The sequence below is a fragment of the Panthera pardus genome, unplaced genomic scaffold (assembly GCF_024362965.1).
Source record: "Panthera pardus isolate Hobbes unplaced genomic scaffold, ASM2436296v1 HiC_scaffold_17, whole genome shotgun sequence".
In the NCBI taxonomy this organism is placed as follows: Eukaryota; Metazoa; Chordata; class Mammalia; order Carnivora; family Felidae; genus Panthera; species Panthera pardus.
Window position 1 is genome coordinate 140,000,578 of NW_026526732.1, and position 26,493 is coordinate 140,027,070.

A 26,493-nucleotide genomic window follows, 5' to 3' on the forward strand; every position below is an offset into this window, starting at 1 on the left:
AGCGTTCGGAGGCTAGGATGCCATCAGCGCCGCCACACCCCCTAAAAGAGCTCACGGGTCCTGGATCTGGACTTCCGAATGATCTCATTGCACTTAACGCTGGCTTCTCGAAGTGGTGGCAGTCCGAGCCATGACTTTCTACCTTCATGGATCTAGACCTTCTGTGCCCAGCAAAACGTGAACTTGGAGCTGGGAGCCATGACGTCACCGGAGGCGTCACCCAGGAGGTGCCTAGACCCGCCCCTGTTCCTCATGAGCGCGTCTACTGGGCGCTCTGTTTTTACGTCATTTCCGTTGCACTCCCTCGGCCGAAGCTTTCGTTGGGGGGGGTCTTCACTTAGTGTGGGTGGCTGGAGAACGCTGCGAATCAACTGTTTGTTCCTGCCAACCTTGCTGGTCCGATACCATGGGAGTGACTTGGTAGGACCCCAAGGGACTTTGTAGGGCGGCGTTTGGGGTCGGGAAAGGCCCTCGGAGCCTGGCGTGTACCCGGGAGGAGGAGCGGGACCAGGGTCTGCCTCCCCGCACGAGCTGAGCAAGATGTCTTCGGAATGTGTGGGTGAGGGAGACACTGTAAGGGCTGCGGTTTTTCCGGCCTTATTTGCTTGAAGATGCTCCGGTGCTTCCTGGAAGGCGGCAAGTGAAAGGTTTTATCCCAGGAGCCCATCGGTGGTTGTGTACCTCCTTCCCTTTTTCTTCCTTCCCATGAGGCCATAGGGCTGCCCGGAGTGAAACTTAAGGGTCGGAAATAGGATGTCCGGACTAGGACTCAGTCTGCCGGCGAGGCTGGAGGGAGTGGGGGATAGGCCATGGGGAAACCATCTTTTTTTTTTTAGGTTTTCTCCTGCTGCTTCCTACAGCCGCCTAAAGCAGTTAAGACCAGCCCGTGTCTGGTTGTGGTGTGGCCGTTTTAAGCTAGTGGGTCTAGAGAAAAAGCTGCTGGCAGTTAGATTGGGGTTCAGGCGCGTCACCTCTTGGGGATCCGTCTCCCTCTGTGTTTAATTACACGGTCTAGTTTTTATGGACTTTTTATCTCTAACATGATATAATTCAGGGTGGCAGAGGAAGGTATGGGCCTACTGCTCTTGCAGGCCTTAGTTCCAAAATGCTAGATTTCAGGGATTGCTTTGTTTTGTTTTGAATATTTAGTATTAGCATCTTTCCAGTCAGAGAGAGCTGGAGGTTAGGATATCTGAAGTCAGTGGTTGGAAGCTTCTTGCATAAGAGCCTGGGGGAGACCACTCTTTCCTGCAGCTCAGGTTCTTGTCGGTTTGTCCATGACGTCACCTTTGTTGTTTACAGTGGACATCATGAACCTTTTACAAATCCTCTAGTGCAAGGGGGATGTGTGAGGAATGGAATGAAAAGTTTGTAGCATAGTGGCTTGGAACCCTGGGAGCCCCTGTTCTTTCAGTAGAAGACAGAAGGAATGGGCTGTCAGTCTGTTGGGACCCTTAATCAAGTTTTCACACTCCTGGGACTTCTGACTCCCCCCATAATATCACTTTTACAATGTTTCACAATAAGGCATATCATCATCCTTACTTATGAGTGCTTTTTCTGATGGAGAGTAGTGACAATTTTTAGTTACAGGACTCCATTCTTATACCTTCATTTAGTTGATCATAAAGTAATGTAGTATCTTCCAAAATTCACTAACGTGGTTTTTTTACAGTTAGGTACCACCTGTACTACTTATTAATGTTTTCTTTCGAATCCATTTCTTTTCCTTAAAAATATTTTAAAAGGCAATTACAACCCTAAGGAAGCGGTCTAGTATAGCACAGACATAGAGCCAGCTTGCCTGGCTTTGAATCTTGGCTACACTACATCAAGCTGTGTGGCCCTTCGCGAGTTACTCAACCCCTCTCCACTTCAGTTTACTCATTTGTAGCAAGGAGATAATTAACAGCTCATCTTATAGGGCTTTTGTGAGGATTCACAGTTAATTCATCTAAAGGCCTTTGGGAATGGTCTGGCACATGGTTTGTGCCTAATGATTGTTACCTACTACTCTAAAGGGGGAGCCAGTTTTACTCACCATAGAAGGAAATCTTGAACATTTTTATTTCATTGTTTGGATTAAATTTGTGTACATACTGTTGCCTCTCATTCCTAAAGATTATAAACTTGAGGCTTACTTTCTCTTTGATCCTGGGGCTGTTGAAAAGAAGTTGCCAATGACAGAAATGTTCTATAACAACATTGTCTAATACACTGGCTTCTAGTCACATGTGGCTTTTGAGCCTTAGAAATGTGGATCGTGCAGGTGGGGAGTTGAATTTTTAACATTTATTTATTATTGAGAGACAGAGACATAGAGCGTGAGCGGAGGAGGGGCAGAGAGAGAGAGAGACACAGAATCTGAAGTAGGCTCCCGTCTCTGACCTGTCAGCACAGAGCCCGATGCGGGGCTCGAACTCACAAACTGCAAGATCATGACCTGAGCTGAAGTTGGTCGCTTAACCAACTGAGCCACCCAGGTGCCCCAGGGAGTTGAATTTTTAATTTAACTTAGTTTATTAGTTTCAGTGTAAAAAGCCACGTGTGGCTTGTGGCTACTCTACTGGACAGCGCCCGTTCAAAGTGTTAGAGACTTGGTAAAAACATACCCCAAATTGAGGTTTTCCTGGTATAGTCAGAACTGAAGGAATTGCAAAGGATGTTCTTTTCTCATATGACTTAATGTTAGGGAATGCTCAGTCTGTGTGCCACCTAAAACCTCTTGAACGTTGGCACACATGTCACACTTGGGAAAGTGGTGTGATAGGACGTTCACTGCACTGGTGTGAGTGTCCTTAGACCTGTGCTGTAGTTCTTAGTGGAGCTCTCAGGGACTTGAGCCTCTCTCTCCTTGTCTTTAAAATGAGAAAGAAGATCAGGGTAGGTGGTCTCTTAAGGTAACTCCTGGCCCTGAAGAGCTGTGAGTCTGTGGGCAAATGAGTGGCTCAATGAGTGCACATGTGCTTCTGGATACTGATGATTGGGTCCTCTCCCTTCTAGTGTGTCCCAGATGCCTGTGGCTGAGGGCAAGAGTGTCCAGCAGACCGTGGAGCTCCTCACCCGGAAACTGGAGATGCTTGGGGCAGAGAAACAAGGAACATTTTGTGTGGATTGTGAGACCTACCACACAGCCGCCTCCACTCTTGGCAGCCAAGGTCAGTGAGATGCAACCTTGGCTTGGAGTTGATTGACATTCGGGTTCACTGAGTTCTTTATGCTCTTTTGTAAAGGGTGGTTATTCTCGAACATGTGGCAGACGGTGTTTCTGAATTCGTTAATTCTTCGTCCTTCATCTCTTATACGGGGCCCGTGTTTTGGTGTTTTTGCACTTCTCACTTTTAGAGCTGCGTTTCTCGGGGGGATTGGTCACTGGCTAACTGCCTCTGCATCTAATCACCTGGGTTACTTGTTAAAGGTGCAGAGTCCTGGCCCTGCTTACTGACTGGACTGGAGCTACAGGCCTCAGTTACATTTCAGCCAGCTCCCTTGAGGATCATTAAGCACCCTTTTAAGTTTGAGAAAGACTCCTTTTAGGCTCAGAAGTCTTTGTATATGATTCTTTCACAGCTTTAGAGTGTTTAGAACTTTCTACAGAAAGGCTTTCTGATTCCCACACCTAGCTAGTAGTCTTGGATACCTCATTGGCATAACCTTGACCAGTGAATCAACTTTTATTTTAAATATATTGAGAGGTGAGATGGACTGTGGATGATTGGTGGTGTAGGTAGAGAGACAAAGAGAATCTTTTTTTTTTTTTTAAGTTTATTTATTTTGAGAGAGAGAGAGAGAGAGAGAAAATGCAAGTGGGGGGAGGGGCAGACAAAGAGGGAGAATCTCAAGCAGGTTCTGCGCTAACAGCCCTTTGTGGGGCTGGAACTCACGAAATCGTGAGATCATGACCTGAGCCGAAATCAAGAGTCAGATGCTTAACCACCTGAGTCACCCACTGCCCCAGAAGAATCTTTGAATGTGAGTTAGGGAACCTGGGTTCTCTTAGTCTTGGCTCTGCAGTTACTTGACTTAGGACAGTTCCAAAGCACAGTGATTAAGAGCCTAGATCATGGAACCAGAGAACTGAGTTCTGGTCACATACTAGCTGTAACTTAGGGAACTCCCACAACCTTTGACTGTTGCTGTGCTGGTCATTTGCCTATTTCTCCATGGATCCATTACCCTCACCTCCCCTTCAAACATTTGCTGGCCCCTTTTTAGTTACCTTTGGCCAGTTACTGCACTGGGGAAGGTTAGAGGACAGAAGAAAGGGAGAGCACAATATCTCCTCCTCTCCCTCTGCTTTGGGCCGTGTCTCTGGATCTCTGGCTGTGGCAGTGTCTCTTCCTTGGTTTTAGCTCCTGCTGGGTGGCCCTCTTGTCTGGCTTTAATGACAGCACATCTTCTCTTTCTCCTTCCAGCCTTAAGGATAGTAGTACATCCCTGTGTTCCTAATATTTGGGCGGCCTCACCATTTGTTTTTTCAGTTTTTCCAACCCCTGTATTTTGTTCCCTGTATTAAATCCCTTCTAATGAAACTGTCTGCTATGGGCTCTGTTTCTGTACCTTCCCAGTACATTTCTGTCATTTGTACAGTGAAAATATCATAGTACTGATCTCCTAGTGTTGTTGTGCTAATTAAATTAGTATGTGCAAAGCACTTAGAGCTGAGGTTGTAAATGTAATAAATATTTGATAAATCAGAGCTCTGTGGAGTTTCAGCATCAATAAGATCACAGTGTTACTATTAGTTTTGCCTTCAGTAGGAAGGATGTAGGAATTAAAAGAGAATTGTTGTGAAAGCATTTGGAAACCAAAACATTTGTGCATAGATATAAGATGGCATACTACGTCGATGACACTACCTGTTACGGGCTTTGTTTTCCTAATCTGACCTTTACTCTTCAAGGAGGCACAGTCTAGTTGGGGAGAGGACACATTCGTGGCAGACAGCGGGGTAGAATGGAAGGAGCAGTAAACTTAAGGTCAGAAGGCCTGGATTGGAGGTCCAGTTCTGTTCCTTACTGGCTCTGTGCCTTTGGATCACAAGTTCTCATAGGGACCAGCATTAACATCACCCAGAGGGCTCAGTCACAACTGATTGCTGGGCCCCTCCAGGGTTTCCCACTCAGTAAGCGTGGGCTGGGACAGAGAATCTGCATTTCCATTAAGTTCCCAGTTGGTGGTGCTGCTGCTGCTGGTCCAGAACCCATTAGCTTCATTTTCCTTGTCTGTAACAGGGGGACAGTGACACTGGTTCTGCTTGCTTCACAAGTGTGTGCAGATACGGAAATACTCTGTTGAGATTCAAAACATGCTATTGTCAGGCACCTGCGTGGCTCAGTCGGTTGAGCATCCAACTCTTTTTTTTTTTTTTTTTCTTAAACGTTTATTTATTTATTTTTGAGAGAGAGCGGGAGTACAAGGGAGGGGTAGAGAGAGAGGGAGACGGAATCCCAAGCAGGTTGTACACTGTCAGCACAGAGCCTGATGCAGGGCTGGAATCCACGAACCATGAGATCATGACCTGAGCTAAAACCAAGAGTCGGATGCTTAACCAACTGAGCCACCCAGGTGTCCCGAGCGTCCAACTCTTGATTTCAGCCCAAGTCATGATCTCACAGTTCATGAGATGCAGTCCCTTGTTGGGCTCATCACTGACAGCCAGGAGCCTGCTTGGGGATTCTCTGTCTCCCTCTCTCTCTCTGTGCCTCCCCTGCTCTTGTGCACGCACTCTCTCAAAATAAGTAAACTTAAAAAAAATTATTATTGTTATAAACAACTGGCAGTGCCTTCATTAAAAAAACCTCAGTTGACTGTCAAAATATTTTCAAGACAGTAAGAACACTCTCAGACTTACATAGTTATGAATTAAGTACTTACAGTGAGTTTGCATAAGAACAGAATGACAGATCAGCTTTGGATGTCTTTTTTTTTTTTTTCTTTTTTGTCCTTTTGGAGGGTTGAAATGTTTTGCACTGGATTTAGCAGGAGGTGAAACGTATGAATTGGCAACAAGCAGTGAGGAGGGATGTGGGGGGAGGTTGGCGCAGGGCCTGAGTTCCGGAAGCGGCAGCAGAGTAGAGGCCTGTATAGCGGCCCCTCCACCCCATCTCCTCTTTTCCACTGTTAAACTCTCATCCTTGTCTAGAATATCTTTCCTTCTCAGTGTGGCTGAACTCTATCCTCTCTTCATAGGGTACGTAGTCCTCTTTTCTCCATGAACATGTTTCCTGCTGACTCTTGCCCACTTTGATTTCTTCCGGCTCTGTTCTTCCTTCCAAAAAGACTTCTGGTCTATTCCACATACGCACTTTGGTCTTTCCCCTGTTGCCAGTGAGAGTGTCAGCTTCCTGAGGCCAGCTTCTATGTTCTCTACTTAAATCTCTTAAACCTGCCTCTTAAACCCTAGCACGATGTTGGGGATAGTTAAGTACTTAATAAATATTTGAATAGGTAAGTCTTAAATACTTGGGATTGTCTTTGTCTATCCATTGACTCTTGTAGTATATAAGGGGGGAGTGGATCTTGCTTTCCGTTTCTTAGTTAACCAAATATATGTAGCTTTCCTTCCTTCTTGCAGAAAAATCTCTAGTGTAATCAATGAGAAATTTCATTTTTCAGAAATTGGAAGGGGTGACTGGGGCTCAAAACTAGACCTTCTGATTCCAGATCCTGAGTTCTTTCTGCGATTGTGCCGATTGCTTCCCAAGTCAGCTGATATCTTAAAGTACTCCAAGGGTTCATCAGTGCCTTCAGGGTAAAGTCCATACTTCCTGAGGCTTGGAAAACAAGACTTATCACAGCTTCACTCTGGCCTACCTTTCCAGCCTCAAGCTCAGATCCTCCCCTTTGCTGCTTCTGTGGGGCCATCTTTGTGTCTCAGGGAGGAGGCCAAGGGAGGAAGGGATGGACAGAAAAGAGAGCATTTGCTTCATTTGGTATACTCAGGTGTTGTTAATTTTACTTCATTGTCCCTATTCTGCAAGAAATGATCATACAGAAGACTGTATGTGAAGTCTGTGTCGGTCATCGATCATCATCATTGATCATCATCATTAAACATCCATCTGTGAGCCCATCCCTCTTAAGAACTTAACTAAACTGTTAGCAGTTGCTATCAAAGTTTCCTTGCTCCTCACGTTTTCTGTGGGGTGAGGTTTTACCACATGCTGCCTTGCCTGCCGTTCGTCTCCTTTCCTCTCTGGAAAAGACTGTTAGTGAGGGGATTCCCCCCTGCCCCATCTCCTTCCAAGATCGCTGAGGTAATGGCACAATGCCATCTGGCCTTGTTCCACGCCTTTGACTCTGTCCTGGGGTTTGCAGATGAAGGTCTTGATGCCAATAGGATCTCTGTCCCTGCAGGTCAGGCTGGGAAGCTGATGTACGTGATGCACAACTCAGAGTACCCTTTGAGCTGCTTCGCCCTCTTTGAGAATGGCCCTTGCCTCATTGCTGACACCAACTTCGATGTGCTAATGGTGAAGCTCAAGGGCTTTTTCCAGAGTGCCAAGGCTAGCAAGATTGAGACCCGGGGTACCCGTTACCAGTACTGTGACTTCCTAGTGAAGGTGGGCACAGTTACCATGGGGCCCAGTGCCCGAGGCATCTCCGTAGAGGTAAGACTTTGGGGAAATAGCAGTATCTGTTAAAGGGCTCTGTAGATTTCCACATCCCTCTGAATGCAAACAGGTGTTTATATTTCTCCCTGATCCCTGTCTCCAGGGCATCTTTTAGCCTTTCTTTAATCATTCAGGCTGTGGCTCAGGGTGGGAATGGGAAGCTGGGGTCACAACAGGGAGAAAGCTTAGGAAGGCTGTCTTGCTGGAGAAGGGAAGGGATAGTCAAGGGAGACCAGTGAATTGTGATGTGGAGGGACTGGTCACCCATCACAAGGACTGGAGCAGACCAGGACAAGTTTTGGTGCAGGTAACTTTTGAGAGGTGGGCCCTAAATCGTGTGCCTGTACACCTCTCCACAGTACCCTGCAAGATAAGTCTGGAAGGCTGTGTAGCATTGATGAGCCTTTCCTTTTGACATGCTGTCAACTTTCATGATGAAAAGAGGTATGTGTGTGTGGTGACTTCATCTCTGGGTTATATATTGAAGATGACAAAGAGGGAGTGTGGCAGTAGCTGGCTTTGGGACCAGTGAAATTCCTCAATCTGTTGTGCCCAGCACTGTGTGAGATAAAAAAAAAAAAATAGGTAAGCTACAGGGCTTGCTTTTTGAAAATGTGTAATTTAGTAAGCTAGCGAAGCTGAAACACACAAACTTTTTATTATTGTTATCATTTATATTTGAAAGAGAGAGAGAGAGAGAGTGTGTGTGTGTGTGTGTGCGCGCGCGTGCGTGCGCGCTTGAGTGGGGGAGGGGCAGAGAGAGATGGAAACACAGAATCTGAAGCAGGCTCCAGACTCTGAGCTGTCAGCAAGCCCCACAAGGGGCTTGAACTCACAAACTGTGAGATCACGACCTGAGCTGAAGTCAGACACTTAAACGACTGAGCCAGTCAGGCGCCCCCACACAAACTGTTTTTGAAGTTAGTCTTTAAGAAATGCCATAAAAAAGGCCCAGATTGCTCTGGGAATTCAGGCCAATGAAAGCATTGACTTTGGGGATTGGGATGCTTTCTGCAAGAGTAACATGTAAAGAGGGACTTAAAAATGTAGAGATGTGGGGATAGATAAGGCCCACAAGGCATTCCAGGTAGAGTAAAGGGCCTTAGCAGGAATTACTACTTTGATACTCCAGGGACCTCTGGGGTCAAGATTTCCTGACCCCTTTCAGCTTGTGATATGCCTTGGATTTGCTGAGACCCACTGGGAACCCACTGTTCACTTCTCCTTTATGTTTCCAACTTTGTGGTACAAATACATCCCAGTTATTTCTTTCCTCGTTTCCACTTATGTTACTAATTATTTTTTCTGCCATCTGGTGAAAAATTAGGAGAAAGGAATGAGAAAGTCTAAGATGTATAATCTTTGGCCCCTGCCACATTGTTTGGGAAATTACTTCTTAGGGTCAGGTGGGGTCTATCTTGGGAGTCATGTTTGGTCTTGAAAATATTTCAAATATGGGTGTCTACTTTGCACACTATGGATACACACACACACACACACACACACACACAGACACACAATCACACTCAGACATATAAACATTTTCCTGAGCTCTCCTGGGATCTTCATGCAACATACCAGAACATACAGTTCTGAGATCACCAGAAGGGGCCTGGGTCTTATGGGTTGGGCCGTGGGTTGGTAACTCCCAAGATGAGAATGTCTGAGATGCCTAAAGGGAATGATGCTGGGTGTGTCGAATCCCTAGTGTTTGGGTTGACTATTTCCTATGGATCAACACTGTGTTAGAAGGTGTTTGTCTTTTGCTGGGGTTTGGGGAACATGGGAGCAGGGTGCAAGAGGTGCAAGAGAAGCAGGAGACCTTGTCCTTGCCCTCACTTAACTTTGTTCTCTGTTCTTTTGGTCTCCAGGTAGAGTATGGCCCTTGTGTGGTAGCTAGTGACTGCTGGAACCTGCTGCTCGAGTTTCTACAGAGTTTTCTAGGCAGCCACACACCAGGGGCTCCTGCAGTGTTTGGGAACAGACACGATGCCGTCTACGGCCCGGCAGACACCATGGCCCAGTACATGGAACTCTTCAACAAGATCCGCAAGCAGCAGCAGGTGCCCGTGGCTGGCATTCGCTAGTGGCTGGCAGCTACCCAGCTGAGCTCTGCCACCAGGGGACTACACAGGAGGAGCAGGTGCCGCCCCCCAGAAACCCAGGGCAGACATGGAAGCTTCCCTCCCTCTTCCCAGCTGTGACTTTTGTTCTGGGGATTTGGACTCCCCTCCCCTGACCCTCACACACAGCCCCCCAGCAGCTGCTTCACCCCACGCCTTACTGGACTTGGCCTGTTCTCAAGAATGGTAATTATGAAGAGTGGAGAAGTGTGGAGCTTTCCTGCTTTAGGGGAAAAGGTAGGACAGGGCTGTCCCTGCCTAGTGTTGGTGGGGAAAGCAGTCTGTATCTCCAGCTGTTGAGGATTTGGCCGGGGCCCGCAGTGGACAGGCTGGGCCGGGCTGTAATAAAGGCCTCTTCCTCTACTCCAGGGATGCGGTTGGGCCTCTCTTGGAGAAGGAGTAGAAGGCATAACTTAGTGTGATGGCTATCATTTTCTGACCTGCTTGCTGAAGTGAATTGTGAGTTGACTTTTCTAGGGTGTTGCCTGAGTCCTTGGGAATCTCCCTCTGACATCTTTCCATTCTGTTGTGAATTACATTAAGCCACAGGCTAAGCTGCTATAACAAAGAGAACCAAAAGTACAGTGGCTTTTAGCAAAAGTTTATTTTTTGCTCTTCAAATAGTACAGATGTAATCAGATGGTCCAAGACAGATTTAGCTGTACAAGGTCACCAGAACCTCAGCTTCCTTCTGTCTTGTTGTTCAGCCAGTCCTGGGTGTTGACCTTGCCCTCAGGGTCAAAGCAGACTCCTCAGCTCTGTGTCTACTATACACCAGGGAAAGAGAGAACAAAGCAGTTTCTTTTTAAAGGCTATGACCTGGAGTCTCTCAAATCAGTGTGGCCACACTCTGCTGAAAGGGACGCTGGGACACAAGCCCGTTATTTGGGTGGCCATGTGTCCAGTTAAAACTCAGGAGCTTCTGTGACTAAAAGATGAAGGAGAAAATGGATGTGGGGGCCCAGTCAGGGCCCTCTGCTATGTGAAGCTCAATGGATATGCCCAGGAGTGGCTTTGGTTGCTATTTTGGAGAGCACCCCGTGTAACTAAGCCATTTGTTTATGAATTGCATTGGGATAGGGCTGATGCCAGAGTCACTTTCGTGTTTAGCTGGCTTAGTCACCCTGGGCAGTCAATTCTGCGCCCCTCACCTAAGGGTTCACAGTTTCCTGAGCTCTTTGTCCTCATCTCATTTGAGCCTCCAAGCTTCTCCTTTGACTTACATTACCTGCTTACCCGACTCCTACCACAGAAATGTTCAGTTGGGCCAACATTGATATATCCAGTCAGGGACGGCCTTAGGACACATGTTACTGTACATACTACAGAGTTGTCCCCAAGGATTCTGCCCCTCATTGAAGGTACCAGAGAGCCATTATTTCAGATCTGAAGCCTCTACAATAAGAATTAGGTAGTGGTCGTGTTTCCCTTTTAGCTTTGGCTGGCAGGAAGCTCAGTTTAACTTTGAAACTGCAGGACCTGCCATCTGCATTTTTTGTTCTCCTCCTCTGGCTTTTTTGTTTGTTTCTTTGGTTTTTGCTTCTTTAAATTGAGGTATGTTTTAGATGTCATTTACACACAATAAAATGCATAGATCTTCTGTTTTTGGCCTTCTGATTTATATTTGCTCTTGTCCAGCTTTATCTTTGTATTTTTCTGTAGGCTATCTCAAATATTTTTTGAGATAGCATTTTGAATATAATGTATTTTTTTTTTTTTTAACTTTTTTTAACATTTATTTTTGAGAGACAGAGACAGAGAACAAGCAGGGGAGGGGCAGAGAGAGAGGGAGACACAGAATCTGAAACAGGCTCCAGGCTCTGGGCTGTCCCCATGAACTGTGAGATCATGACCTGAGCTGAAGTCAGATGCTCACTTTATAAATGAGAACTTAAATGCAGCCAGTAAATGGAGATGCGATATTTTGGGGTTTAAATCTGATGTTTTTCTTTCTATACCAGCCTGTCTTCCTAAATCTCCTTCCTTTGCTTCCAGATGCTTTGCCGCTCTCCCCATCTGTAGCCACCCCCAAAAGAACATAAACTGGGAAATTTCTGGGACCCTGCTAACATGTCACCTGGGTGGGTACCTTTGCCAGAGCCATGTAGGAATCTGCTAACCTCAGCTGTCAGAGCTATGCAGGGCAGCTGTAGGGCTCCTTTGGTTTTCCTTTACCATGAAATGGGGAGGTGGTGGCTCCCAAAGAGGTCACGCTGAGATGAGGCTGGAGTTGGGACCAGACTTCTGACTTGGGACTCCTGGCTACCACAATATGTCAAAGTGGGGCACCTGGGTGTCTATGGTGCCATGTCATTCCTCCAGTGTATATTGGACAAAAGCAGAACTAGCACTTTATTCCCTGGGATGAGGTTTAATTTTAAAGAAAGAGTCCCTTTACAGAAACCATTAAGTTCTTCCACAAGTGATGCCTGCACATGGCAAGATGTGTGACAGCAGAAGGCAAAAAAAGCAGAAGGGATTTAGGGAAGCCCGTATTCCACTTGTGTCTAATCCATCTCTTGTATTCGTTAGTGGTTCCTGCTCTGGCTGTGTTTTCCGCCGGGCTCCTGTGCTGTTGTGATTCTCTGTTCCCCTGTTCCCAGGCTGCCTCCCACTTGCTTGCTTCAGATCTTGAGTACCAAGTGGTCATCTTTCCTCCACCATCTATTGGTGTCCCTGCTCCACTGAAGGAATACCTAGAGACTGACCACTCCTCTCCTCCGCCAGGTCTGCCCCAACCCGGTGTGTCCAGTATTCATTCTGAGGCTCCAGGAGGAGGTAGTGAAATTCTCTCCAAATCCTGGATGGTAAGGGGAGCAGTTAGAAAGTCCCACCTAAGCATGCCCTCAGGTGTCCAGAGTTGAGACTCTGAGAACTTAGGAAGGGCAACATGCTGAACATTTTCAAGATCTGGAGCTAGGCAGGACTGATATATGGCCTCACTGTCTCCCAGGTGCACACCTGGAATTCCCAATATTGCCTTTCCCCTGCCACAGCGTCCCTCTCTATACCTGCTGCTGTCTGGTCTCCATGGGCTGCAGGCCCCAATCACAAGTGCCATGTGGCATGGCTGAAACCAGTTGCGTTACAAGTGTGGTCCTCTCCTGGGGGTTGGTGTCCTTGGACTTCGAGCAGTCTCTTCTTGAGGGTGGACTCTTCCCCCAAGGTAGAGTTTCTGCCATTGTGTAGAACATCCCAAAATCAGTCTGTGGGGTTACAAAGGACCCTTTAGCTCACCTAGTTTGACCATCGTTCAGGACTCAGAACTTTACATTATCCCCCCCAGAGTTCATGCAACCTTGACTTGCCTTCATCTAGGGAAATCCCTTCCCTGTGTATTTATTTCATCTGTTTTCTCAGTGACTCTGAGACAGAAATGGAACAAAACAGAACATACCTGTCCATTCCCTCCTGGATTGTGGAGACTCTATTGTGCTTAATGAGGGAGTTTATTATTAGTGCTGGAGTATGAGCAAATGATAACTCTGAAGTAGCAGTACTAACTTCCAACAGCCTAACCCCCCCAAGGGCAGTCCTGAGAGGCCTGAGATGCCTTGAAATCAGACACGGTTTTGTGTATATATATATATATGTGTAGTTTTGGGGGACTAGGATTTATAGGGTTTGTTAGAGTATCTCAAAGATCTGTGGTCCAAAAAAGGATCTCTAGAAAAACAGCTTTTGAAAGGAAACATGAAGGCCAAGGTAAAGCAGATGGGAAATATGTCCTGCTGGCTTATTATGTGTAAGATCTTCCCCTGCCACTTGGACCTCTCCTCTGAGGTCTCATCCAGGGGTTTCCCTCCTTCATTTCATAGACCTTCAGGTCTTTCGGTCAGTCTGGGAAGCAGGACTGTGCCTATTCTTACCTTTCCTATTGGTTCCCCATTCTCCTTTTGTTTCTATGTACACATGCACACAACCTTTTAGAAGTGGGTGGGGGTGAATATGTATGAAGAATCTTTATAGCTTTCTCTGTGGCCCCAGGAGTTACTCTTCCATTATAACGCACTCTGTGGGATCTGAAAATTATTCTGTTGTAATGGAATTTTGGCATAATGAGTATATTTTCATTGTTCAGAATGATGTGATTGATGAGGCAGAGAAATAGTTCCTTGCCTCTGTGATGAAATTAGCAAGTAAAAAAAAGTTCTTGGAACTCTTAGGGCAAAGATTCCTAACTCTCTTGCATTCTGTTTTATTTTCTATCACATTCCTGCCCCATCAGATGGCATAGACCTGTTTTTTAAGGTTAATATGAATTCTGCTGAAATTTCTTTGGGGGCTTTAAAAAAGAGAATTTAGGGAGCACATTTATATATCCTAGACTGTCCCAAGGCAGAATTCAATATTAGAAATCTTTTGTTGTGTAGGAAAAGCAAAGCTAGGGATGTGGAGGTGACGGGTATTCCGAGGCAACTACTAAAGGAGAGAGAGCACCACTTTAGGGCACAATTGGCCCGGTGCTGGCCATAGGACTGTCCTGAACTTACCAGGCAACTCCAAGTCAACTTGGCCTTTCTGGGTCTTATCAGTAAAGTGGGAAATAATGATGCCTACATTCCATGTTTCATAGGCTTGTTGAGGGGCTCAAGGGAGAATAGATGTCAAAAGCTTTGTCGGCAAGGAGATGCCCTTTCTGCACTGGCGTCTTTGTAATGGTGCTGAAGGTACTGGTGTTTGGTTAGGATGGCTAAGATGGGATGTTATGGGGGTGCCTGGCTAACTCAGTAGGAAGAGCATGTGACTCTTGATCTCGAGTTGTGAGTTCAAACCCCACATTGGGTGTAGAGATTACTTAAAAATAAAATCTTAAAAAAAAAAAGATGGGACGTTATGAGGTCATACTGCTTGGTGGCAGGTAAAATTCTCCCCCAGTGGAAAGAATGCTATTATAATAGAGAATGAGCAGTGAGGGAGGGTCCCAAGAAGGTATACATAGTACAGGTATATTGTTTGTAGCCAGATCAGCGAGCACAGTTGTGTGGCCCATCTCTGGAGCATGGAACTCTGTTTTTAAAATTTATTCACAGTGATAAGATTTTACTTGTTCTTCTGCAACCTGAAGGAAAAGAATCTCTGTTTAGGAAAAAAAAAATGTTGAGGTACAGTTGTCTATATACTTACTCTTTGTGGAACACATCCATCCCTGTTTCCCCTCGGCTCCCAGGTCTTAGTTGTTCCTGTCTCTGAACTGTTTTTGTGTCGTACCATGTGTGTTGTGATCACATTTCATTACCAGTTATGTCTTTAAAGGAGGCTCAGTGCTCCTGATTCTATTTTGCATTCCTCATTAATGAACCACTGAAGCACTTAACTCTGAAGCTACGCTAAAACCTTGTTGGCTCTGCTGCCGAGCCTTCTCATATTTGAATATCTAAAATAGCCTTCTTATTTCTGCTTCCATCTAATATACAATTCCCAAACTTTTTAGTCTCAGGACTCCTTGACACTTTTAAAAGTTCCAAAGAGCTTTAGTTTATGTCTATCTATTGATAGTTGCCTTATTAAAACTTATAACGGGGGGCGCCTGGGTGGCTCAGTCCGTTAAGCATCCAACTCTTGATTTCAGCTCAGGTCATGAGTTCTCAATGGTTCATGAGATTGAGCCCCGCGTCGGGCTATGACTTCCAAAGTGAAATGAGTATTATTTTTTTCAGTGAATGAGTGGTAGCGAAGAGTACTTTGATAGCATAATTGAGTGCTATTGACTTGAAATGTGCTCATTTTTGCCCATTGTTACTTTTGTATCATCAGTGCAAATACCATAATGGTGACAAAGGCAAATAATGTCTTATTATGAAAACAAGTTTGGTAGGGACCCTGTGGAAGAGTCTCAGGGCTCCACAGGCCACACTTTGAGAACCACTGATCCAATACATGCTCAGGGCATTGAGAATCTTTATGCCCTAGACTATGCTATTTTGAGAACACCCTTTCCTTTGGAAGTCTTAAGTGGCTCCAAAACCTTTCACTCAAAAGCACCTATTACCCATTAGGCACTTTGTTAAGGAATTAACATTAGATAAGATACAATCTAATCTCCAATAATTGGAGGGGGTTGCAGAGTAAGGGGAGAAAAATTGATAATTGAGTTACAATGTAAGGTAAGAATTTTAAAAAGAAATTAATTAAAGACAACAAAGGGAATGCTAAATTTTAGATCTTACTTTTTGAGCTCTTGAACCACATGGCAGATCTTCACCAAATCAATCAAATCAATCAAGGTCCTTTCCTTCCATCATCAAACCTCTTTAAAATGTCCAGGGTAATTACCTTTGAACACGTTTTTACACTTAACGCACGCTTGGCTGCAGACATTGTGGTTTCATGCTTACACATGCACTCGCTGTTTCTCCCTTCTTATTTTGGTCTTTAGCTTTTGTGCTTCTCTACTTCATATTGGCAAGTGTGCAGCCTTGAACCAGTGTAGCTGATAACCCATGTTTATTTCTTTTCCTTGTCCTTCTATTTACATGTAAGACTTTACCTGCTTTAGCCTTGTGTTGGGTGATGTAACCGTGTTGGTGTGTTGTTTGTAATTTGTGTGTGTGTGGGGGGGTGGGTAACGTCAGAACAATGCAGCCTCTAGAGGAAGCCTTTTTAGAGGCAGAAAAGCCTAGTAGAAATCGTCGCTGTTGTTTTCTTGTGGTCTCCGTCCCGACAGTCTGCTAAATTTAAGGCTTTGGCTGTGAACCTCTTCCTTGGGGGATTTCCATAAAACAGCTGGGTCCCGCCTGGGTCATCAGTGGCAAAAGTCAGACACGTGCTCACTCGTCTGGGAGCCAATAGTAACTTTTGCAAACGCTGCCTCAGAAAACCCCCAAGTTCGGAGGCTGCTTCTTTCGGAACGGCACAGTTAGCAGTAACTTAGTCTTTTAACATAACAAAACAAAAAAGGAGACCAAATAGTGAGAAAGGTTTCCCCCCTTGGCAGTGGGGACAGATGTTAAAGGAGCTCCAAAAAATGTGCGGAGAACTAATGTAGAATTCCTTCACTGCTCCGCGGGCTGAAGTGCTGTGGAGAAGGGGGCGGAGATGGGCTCGGAGAGTCGCTGGCCCTTTAAGGAGGAGGGACAGCCTTAAGACTCTGTACCTTTAAGAGTCTCTTTGTCTGGAAACCTCCTTATTTACCCTTCTGTGCTTCAACCAAACTTCGACCCGCGATTCACAACGCCCTTCTACGCCGCCGCCCGTTACGCCAGGCTCAAATTGGCCGCACGTTGGTGGCTAACCCTAAACTTTGCGCCCGCGGCGCGAACCCTCGGAGAGGCAGTCTGTGTCGTGGTCGGGGCCCAGCGCTGCGCCGTTGGCGCAATGCGGGGCCCGGGGGGCGGGGCTCCGGCGGGCGGGCCAATGGGAGGGCAGGGGGCGGGGCCGGGTTCGGTTGTCTCGCGCCCTGGTGACAGCTCGCGCGTGCTGATGATGGCGGTAAATAGAGGGGGGTCAGGGAGGGGGCGGAGGAGGTAGGGAGGCAGCCAAGGGGGTAGCTCCAGGGGGTGGGGGGACTGGGACCGGGGAGGACGCGACGGCCAGGGAGCCCATTCTAAGACTCGGAGGCGGGGACAGGAGTCTCCGGCACACTGGCCCACCCCTTTAAAGAAGCCAAATCCTCACACACCGGGTGAGGGGCGACAAAGGCGGCGCGCGCCTTGCGGGCGGGAGGAGCGGCGGCAGGGGGCGGGACCGCGGCGCCGGCGGGCTGGGGGGCGCCCGGGGCGGGGGCCGGCGGAGGCGAGAGCCGGCAGACGGGGCGGGCCGGCGCTTTATTTTGGCGGGGTGGGCGAAGACTGGCTTGAGGGTTAAAAAAAAAAAAAAAAAAAAAAAGGCTTGAGGGGAGAAGCGAAGGAAGGCTCGGGGGCGGTTGGGGGGAACGGGTCTAAGAATGAGATGAGAAGGATTAAGGGGAGAAAGGGTTAGAAGGCTGGGAGAAGAGGAGTGAGAAAAAGCCAGCCAAGGAGGTAGGAAGGAGGCAAAACCCAGGGTGGGTGTTCAGGAAGCCGGCCGGGAATGAGGTTCGGCAGACCGAGACTGGGGTTAGGTGTTAAGAGCACAGGTTGGAGAAGGAGAGCTTTGTAGGGGATCGTGACAGGGTGAGGGTGCTGGGGTAAGAGTTGGAAGTGGAAGGCAAGGAGGGCCAGAGCTGGGGTGATAGTTGGGAGTAGAGGAGAGAGAGTGATTAAGAGCCAGACGTGACAAGGGTGTGAACTAGTGCAGAGCGAGAGGAGCCGAAGGACTAGGACCCGCGGTGGGGTGGGAATCGTGAGGTTCTGAGAAAGGTATGGGTTAGTGGGTGGGCGATGGGTGTAAATTCTTGAAAGTGAGGGCGGGTGAATGAGACACTGGACGAGTACCAGATGGAGTTAGGAATAAGCGTAGTGGAAGGGTGAAAGGAAACCGGGATGAGAGGTGGGGCGTTAATAGGACAATTCTGGGACCAGACAAGCTGAAAGGAGAAGAGAGTAAGGGTGTAAAGAAGTGATGGCGGGCTGGGACAGGGTAACTGGGGAATTGTGTTAATTGACGAGGTTTAGCCAGATCCAAGGTAAAAACAATGAGGTGGAGAGACAGGGCTGAAAGCGGATGGTGAGAGGAGCAAGGAAGAGCTGGGCCCCGGGATTTCAAGGATGAGATGGGGTGTAAGGGACGAGAACAGGGTTAAGGGAAGCTGGAGAAGTCCTGCTGGAGGAAGAACTGGGCTAGCCTGCACAGGGGTGGGAGTCAGATGTGCATGTTGTGGGGAGATGCTAGGGAAGGTCTGCATGGGTCAGGGCACAGGTGCTGTAGTGAAGGACCAAGTGTAGGGAGCCTTTGGTGCAGAAGAGGAGGAACCATGGTGAGTGAAAAGAGACCTAGAGATAGGGGTAAAAACTGGAAAGTCAGAGTGGACGTGGAGGGGGGGGGGGGTCATGTGCAGGAAGGGAATTCTTTGTTGAGAAGAGAACTGTTAAGTGTGTTGAAATTGTGAGTTCTTTTGTCCATAAAAGTAGGAAATTCCAGAAACCTTTTTTCCCCTTCAGGGTATCTTGAATCTGCTTCTACCCTTCATTGCTTTTAATTCGACTTTCATGTCCACTTTGAAAAGATGAGACCCATTTTGATTTGATTTTGTTCTTCTGTGAATGATGAAGCGTCAGCTCAGTGCTGAAAACCTCTGCATTTTGCTAGTGTTGTGATAATGGGAATACGGGTTGTATTTATGTACAGTGTGGCTGTGCCTATGTGGTGTGATAGTGTTGTTGTAGGAGGGTTGTACCTGACAGCACTGGGCAGAGTGCTTTATCGACAACATTTCCATTTTCAATGGAGAGCCCACTGTTGTGGAGATCGAGAAAGATGAACATCTTTTTGTTTTGATTAATCAACTAGATTTCTGCGTAATTGTTTTATGGTGGCTGGAGAATATTGAGAAATCATTTCAGAAGAAGGCAGATAAACCAACCGGGGAAGTTTGCTGGGGAAGAGATTTAAATCCAGACTGTGAGGGCTTTGAGTTCCTAAGCTGCCTTTAGCTTTATGTGGGACATTTCACACTATAGTAAGTAACTCACCCATTTAACTAAATGGAGTAAAGAAAGGGAGATTTGTAGAATAGTGGAGGATTTTAGAGTGGGACTTCTTTTCTAGGTTAAATAATGAGTTTATAGGTAATTTTTATCATGAAAAAGCCTCTATATGGTAATGCAAGCTGGAGCCCTGGACAGCTCCACTGGCTCTCCTGTTTTGTGGTTGTGAATAAAGAAGGCCGTATTAATATTAATTTCCAAGAAGCTTTTGATTTTTAAGACACTTCTGGAAATTAAAAGGTAGTTGAGAAATTTGGGACAAAATTTAGATTATTCCTACTGTTTTGTTTTGATGACTTTTATTCTGAAGCTTTTACATTTAACTAAGAATATGACCGATTATTACTTTTTATTTGATGGTGCTGTAATTTAGGATAGCTATCATTAACAAGGAAAAATGCAAACTGATCTTGAGAATCTTACTTGAGGTTATTTCATTAGTGTCAGATACACAAAGAAATTTTTTTTCAAAGTTGTGTAAATTTTGAATTACCACTGTTTTGTGGGTGTCTGTGTAAATAGCAATGATTAGACTGGTGGCATTTGTAACAGCAAAATTATGTTTTGATTAGTGGGTATCAGAAACACTGGTTATTAATCTATGTCAATAACTCAGAACCTAAAATCTATTTGGATTCAGCTGCTGTGTTCATGGAATCTGGATTCTCGTAAGCAGATGTTCAAGATGACTCCATTGATTTTGTAATTTAACAGGAAATTTTTAAAAATTACTATTTTTGCTGCTCAATTTCAAGAGGATCAGTCTGAAATGTGAACTTTCAAATTTAAGAGTAACTTTTCTATGAGGTAACTGTTTCTGTAGGATGTTCGCGCATATTCCCTTGCTGTCTGCATTATGTTTGGCATTACTATTAGGTTTCACTCTGTTTATGGTATTGACATTTTTATAGTGTAGTTGTTTTATACACGATGTCTTTATATAAATTATTTTAGACTTATGTGATGTTGATGAAAAAGAAAATAGTTGAACTATACGGTCAACCAAGGGAAAGAGTCCATTAGGGTCCTGTCTTTTGTTTCTATATGCTACTATAGTGTGCTAAATCACTAATTTTCATTGAGAATGGTTATTGCTCTGTTGATATTTCTAAAACTGAAAATGGGTAATCTTTTAGTTCAAATAATACTGTTGATCAATAAGGACTCCCAATGATAAATGTAAGCTTTATTTTCATTTGTTTATCAAGTAAATTCTACTCAACTGAACTTTATTTTGGTTATAATCTTATTTGTTAAGCAAAAAACGTTTAAGTTATATGTTTGGATTTGAATGAAGAGGTTGTACGTACTTAAATGTTTTTCTGATTAATCGTAGATTCTTTGGATGGGAAGAGACCTTGAAAGGACCTCTAGTTTATCCTGCAACTTCAGTCAATATCCCACTTAAATCATCCCAGGTAGATAAACATTTATGCTATTTTCATAAATCTTCAGAGATAATGTGGCAACCTCTGTAGCTAATCTTTTCCAGTATTTAATTATTTTCTCTATTAGGACAATCTGCCTTCTAGCTAGCATGCACCTAATGCTGTAATTTTGTTTGTTCTCTGTTGCCTCATTCTCAATTGAGTAAAAATATTTGTTTATTATAATATTAAGTAGACTCTAGTTCTTCATAAACTTAATAATAGTAGCTGCCCATGTATATACTTTTATGCTAGCCACCGATGTAAGCTCTTTGCAGACTGTAACTCATTTACTACTCGTAGCAATCCTGTGAGGTTGGCACTATCACTGTTCCTGTTTTACATGTGATGAAATAAAGACTCCTTCAGATTAAAGGACTTTTAATCATTTAATAAAACCTCAAGGTTACACTCAGACATTTCATTTCATTTCTTTCTTTCTTCCTCCCTTTCTTTCTTTCTTTCTTTCTTTCTTTCTTTCTTTCTTTCTTTCTTTCTAGAATTCTACCAAGTGGTGGGCATAAGATTTGAACCTTGGCATTTTGCAGGCAGTCTGTGCTCTGGTATTACCTCTACTTGACTGTTGTGAGGTGATTCGTCAGCATGCTCTTCTCCAGATTAAACAGTGTTAGTTTATTTTATCCCTTAACCTGTTTTGTTTGCCAATCCTTAAATTGTCCCTGTGGTTCTGTTATTAACCTTTCTTCAGTAGCTTTCTAGGTGGGGAAACTGGGACAAACACCAGAAGGGCTATGTCTAATGCAAAGATTACATCCGGGTTCTTACATGCCCTTGTGTTTTCATTAAAAAGTTGCATTCATAAGACAACCCAAAACCAATAAAATGCCTGACTGCACTGCAGATAAATGGTTAGCTATCTACCTTTTTCACATAAAAAAAGGACTTGTTATAAACCATACAGGTTTGCAGTTGAGGGATTGTTGCCCATTGAGGAAAAGCGGAACTCCAATTTTAATGCAGATATCCATAAGCAAAATCTGTTCAGACTCTGGTTTTTCACTGTCTTCTCTTTATGCGTGTCTGTGTAAGTAATATACTATGTATATTTATGTATGCTTTAATTTGGTTAAACAAATTGGACCACTCTTTTTTTTATTAAGACTTTTTTTTTTTTTTTTTTTTTACTTTTGAGAGAGAGAGAGAGAGCGAGCGAGCGAGCAAGCGTGACTCGGGGAAGGGCAGAGAGAGAGGGAGAGACAGAATCCAAAGCAGGCTCCAGACTCTGAGCTGTCAGTCCAGAGCCTGATGGCGGGGCTCGAACCCATGAACCGTGAGATCATGATCTGAGCTTAAGTCAGATGTTTAGCTGCCTGAGCCACCCAGGTACCCCAGGACTTCGTTTGTTTAGAGCAGCTTTAGGTTCTTAGCAAAATTGAGAGGAAGGTGCAGAGGTTTCCTATATACCACCATCCCCACACATGCAGAGCCTCCCCCATTATCAGCATTCCTCACCAGAGTGGTTCGTTTGTTATAGTTGATCCACTTATTTTTTAAAATAACTGATAATTAGTGTTTACTAAGTGCCCAGCATGAACTAAGTATGTGAATTGTTTGAAACTCTCAACAGCCCTGTGAGAGAGCTTCTGTTGTTAATACTCTTTGTCTGTGTGTGTGGCTTGTGATAATTTGTACAATGTTTCAAGCTTATGGAAAAGTTGCAAAGATGCCACAAGGAACTTCTCTATACACTTACTCACATTTACCAATTGTTTACATTTTGCCCCATTTGCTTTATCATTTTCTTTCACTGGAGTATCTTTCAAGCAAATTTGAAAAAAAAAAGTGGATAGGAAGGCCTTAATTTTCAAAAGAAAAGGGAAGAATCTTTGAATGTATCAGCAAGTTAGTATGTTTGATTTTAGTTAATCTTCTGAGGCGAAGGAGTCTCAAGGTTGGATTGAGAGTGGATTTGGGGGGTTTATGGTTTATTTTCTTCAGTGTGTCTTGAAAAACATTCTTTTACCTGTGAACAACAAGTGTATAGGCCCCTCCCTCATCAGCAAAAACCGTGTCTTGGTGTACATCTCTGTTGGGGACCTTCTTAGTACCTGGCATGTTGTGTTCACACACAAGGGCATCTTCAGGATGTGATAGCTTTTTTTTTTTTTTTTTTAATTTTTTTTCAACGTTTTTAATTTATTTTTGGGACAGAGAGAGACAGAGCATGAACGGGGCATGAACGGGGGAGGGGCAGAGAGAGAGGGAGACACAGAATCGGAAACAGGCTCCAGGCTCCGAGCCATCAGCCCAGAGCCTGACGCGGGGCTCGAACTCGCGGACCGCGAGATCGTGACCTGGCTGAAGTCGGACGCTTAACCGACTGCGCCACCCAGGCGCCCCAGGATGTGATAGCTTTTAATGATGTATGGGTGATTATTATGTGAAGACAGGAGCCATCATCACCATGACTGCAACATATTTAGGTGAAATACGTATACTGAAGATCTTTACGTAGCATCAAGGAGCTGGAAGAAATCTAAGTACAAAATGCACTTCCTTAAGAACATTGGTTGCAATTAATACAGATAGATGTGCCTCATGGTAGAGGGATGAATATAAATATCTTAACATACTATTACCTTCACCCAAAATAAACTCAAATTTTGGTAGTCATTTCAGTTGTCATCGTATAAGGAGATTTAACTGACCCCATCCCTGCTACTATCTTCCAGCTCATCCTCAATTGTTATTAAAATGGTAGCCAGTCCATTTCATAAAAGCATGAGCTGCAAAATGAGGCCTGTTCAATTTCAGTGAAGGGACTATTAGCTGTATTCTGATGTGTGTAAAATACATACCACCCCCACCCCCACCCCCAACTCTTTAAATGATCATCAAAGCTATGAGATATAGCTCCTTATTAAAGCTGATTGTAATAATTAGAAACACTTAGCTTTCATAAGGATGAGAAAATTACAAATTATTTGGAAAGCATTCTTTCCAGTCATACATTATTGTTTCTGAGACATGGGCAGTTTTTAAAGACTATAATACTGTTTCTTTGCCATTTACATGTTAATAGAAGTCTGAAAAGTAAGGCACTCTTCTGAAATTTTCAGGGTTGTTTTTATTATATGTCAGGCTGTAAACAGCATCCTGTGACAGGTATTTTCTCTCTTTGTCTTCTATTGAGCTAATTAGTAATTTACACTCTAGGAGCATCTCTTCCAGCCTCACTGTGTGAAAATGCCTGCTACTGTGTGCCTTCCGTGCAGCCTGGGCTGGCAAATGATTTGGGGGCAGATGTTGGTTACCACATCAGAAGGATCAAGGATAAAATGTATTTTTATCTTATGTTTTTATAAATGTACAGGGTTTTGTATATGCACTGCGACAGTCTCACTGGCCACTCCGCCCCCATTCAAAGAGGAATGTTATAACCTCCTGTAATCCAGAGCTACTATCCTTGATTCAGTTTTGGATTGTTGTCTGTTCTGTCCCCCACCCCCACCCCAACATTGTGGGATTTGGGAAGGATTAGCAGGACAGCCTGGCAGAGTTCAGAGCCCAGGAAGCTAGTCTTCATTCCTCCCTCCCATTGTCAGAATACAGAGCGTCTTGTTGCCTTTAGAACCCAGCAGTGCTTCTCTCATTGGGCAAGTTGGGTGAGGGGTGGGAGCAAAGCTCTTTTGTTAGTGAGTTAGGGAGATGCTTTCATATGATACTTGTATTCCTCCAAGGGAAGGATAGGTCCTACCTCTGTGTCAGCTTTTCAAAATGCAGCCATGGGTGACCAAAAGATAATTTATAGCCTGGCTTGAGCACTTTGTCACACACTGGTGTTCTGCTCTTTCCTGCCCCCTGCTCTATCTCTTTCTGCCAGTCTCTGACATGGGAAAGAGGATGTGTAGTATCTGTCGTGTGCTCGTGGGTCCGGGCCATGTGGACATAGTAAAGTAGCAAGAGTTTTTGACTTTGAAATAAAGTCTTAAGTATCAGTTTGTTCTATGAAGAATATAAACTTTATTTTATTATTTAAAAAAAATTTTTTTTGACATTTATTCATTTTTGAGAGATAGAGACAGAGCGTGAGCGGGGAAGGGGCAGAGAGAGGGAGACATGGAATCCAAAGCAGGCTCCAGGCTCCGAGCTGTCAGCACAGAGCCCGGCGCGGGGCTTGAACTCACGAACTGCGAGATCATGACCTGAGCTGAAGTCGGATGCTCAACCGACTGAGCCACCCAGGCACCCCACGAATATAAATTTTAATTGAGAATTAAAGAAACAGTAGCGAGGGGTTTACTGATACATCAGTTTTGAGCCAAAACCTTTCTAGAATGCTAGATAATTTGTGATACTTAGTTTTGCAATTATAGATACTAATTTATCAGGATAATAAGGTCTAAGTCCCTGTTAGAGCTAATTAGAGTCTCTCTGACAAAAATTGTTTCCTGGAGGTGGCCACAAAGAAAATTAGGTAAGAAAATGTGTGAATAGCTCACTTCGGCCATCATTGCTAATAGCATTATAATCATAGACATCTAGCCCTTGACAGTGAATCGGCATTCATGAACAGAAGACATCACATTTATGTAAGCATTTATAGAGTATTTGGGAGCTTCATTAGTGTTTTGTTTTCATAATCTAGAATGTTTAGAATATCCCTATGGATGGGCCATTGCTAACATCTACTTCTCTTACTCTCCTCTTTCTGTGTTCTAATACAATTACAAATATTAGTTGTCTTAATTATATTGGATGTTCATGGCTAGACACTAATTATACTCTTGTGCTTTAACCTCTAAAAGAGGTCGAAGGTCAGATTGATAAGCAACATTTCATACAAAACAAAATATCATTGAAGTAGGCATCACACACAGGAGTGTCATGAGTAAGTAAAGATGACAAAGTGAGTACCTGACTATGGAATTAAATATACCCTTAAAAGAAACAACATTTCTGAATATATGGCATAGCTTGAAGAAATGATAACTGTATTTCAAGTGAAAGGTAAGTGTGCTTTAATGGAGAGATCAAACTCATTTGTGATTGGCATCATTGTCTGTTCCACGCTTAAGGCCCAGATTGGTCAAATATTACCAGTCTCCCCAGTTCCTCTGTTAATGTGCTTCTTGAATTGTTTTTCTCCATAGTTAGTTCAGCTTAGCCTACAACTAATAATAAATTCAAAATCTATTTAAGCTGTAAGTTCAGTAATCCTAATCATTTAAATAAATATAAAATAAAACATATAATTGCCACTTTTTACCTATCAGATTGGAAGGTTATGGTAGCCAGTAGTGGATAAGGATGTGGGGAATTTGGGGGGTGCCTGAGTGGCTCAGTCGGTTAAACATCCGACTCTTGATTTTGGCTTAGGTCATGATCTCATGGTTGGTGAGATTGAGCTCTGTGTCGGGCTCTGTGCTGACAGTGTGGAGCCTCTTGGGATTCTCCCTCTCCCTCTCTCTCTGCCCCTCCTCACGTGCTCTCTTTCTCTCAAAATAAAGAAATAAACTTAAAAAAAAAAAAAAAGGATGTGGAGAAGTTGGAACTCTTACACACTGTTGATGGGAATGTAAGTTTCCTTGGAGGTAAATCTGACAAGTCTATTGGAATTTAAAATGTGCTTACCCTGTGACCCAGCAATTCCACTTCTAGAAATTTGTCCTGTGGATATATTCATACACTTGCATGAAAAATATGAATACAAAGTTTTTCTTTATAGCATTGTTTGTTATAGCAAAAAAAAAAAAAAAAAAAATGACATGTGATGGTTCCACACAATGGAATACCATTA

At 44.3% G+C, this 26,493-nt stretch overlaps 2 protein-coding genes across 10 annotated transcripts in view; both read left to right on the top strand.

The window, feature by feature from the left end:
• Positions 1 to 56: 56 nt before the first annotated feature.
• On the top strand, positions 57 to 11,339 carry MED20 (mediator complex subunit 20). 2 transcript variants are annotated; one of them, XM_019457121.2, is made up of 4 exons: positions 57 to 227; positions 3,004 to 3,158; positions 7,360 to 7,613; positions 9,488 to 11,339. In XM_019457121.2, exons 1-4 carry the CDS (start codon positions 199 to 201, stop codon positions 9,701 to 9,703), a joined length of 654 nt encoding a protein of 217 aa, XP_019312666.1. In that variant the 5' UTR covers positions 57 to 198; the 3' UTR covers positions 9,704 to 11,339. The 2 variants fall into 2 exon arrangements, with proteins under 2 accessions (XP_019312666.1, XP_053761001.1); XM_053905026.1 differs by lacking the exon at positions 57 to 227 and adding an exon at positions 283 to 420.
• Positions 9,863 to 26,493, top strand: part of USP49 (ubiquitin specific peptidase 49) — a 91,553-nt gene continuing 74,922 nt past the window's right edge. For 3 of the 8 annotated variants that reach the window (XM_053905013.1, XM_053905017.1, XM_053905018.1), the window contains exons 1-2: positions 17,124 to 17,170; positions 20,642 to 20,723. The gene's annotated coding sequence lies outside the window, so the exon portion shown is untranslated. Of the gene's footprint in view, positions 9,977 to 17,123; positions 17,171 to 17,233; positions 17,364 to 17,570; positions 18,576 to 20,641; positions 20,724 to 26,493 lie in introns of those variants that run through there. The other 5 variants (XM_053905014.1, XM_053905012.1, XM_053905016.1 and 2 more) reach the window with 5 other exon arrangements.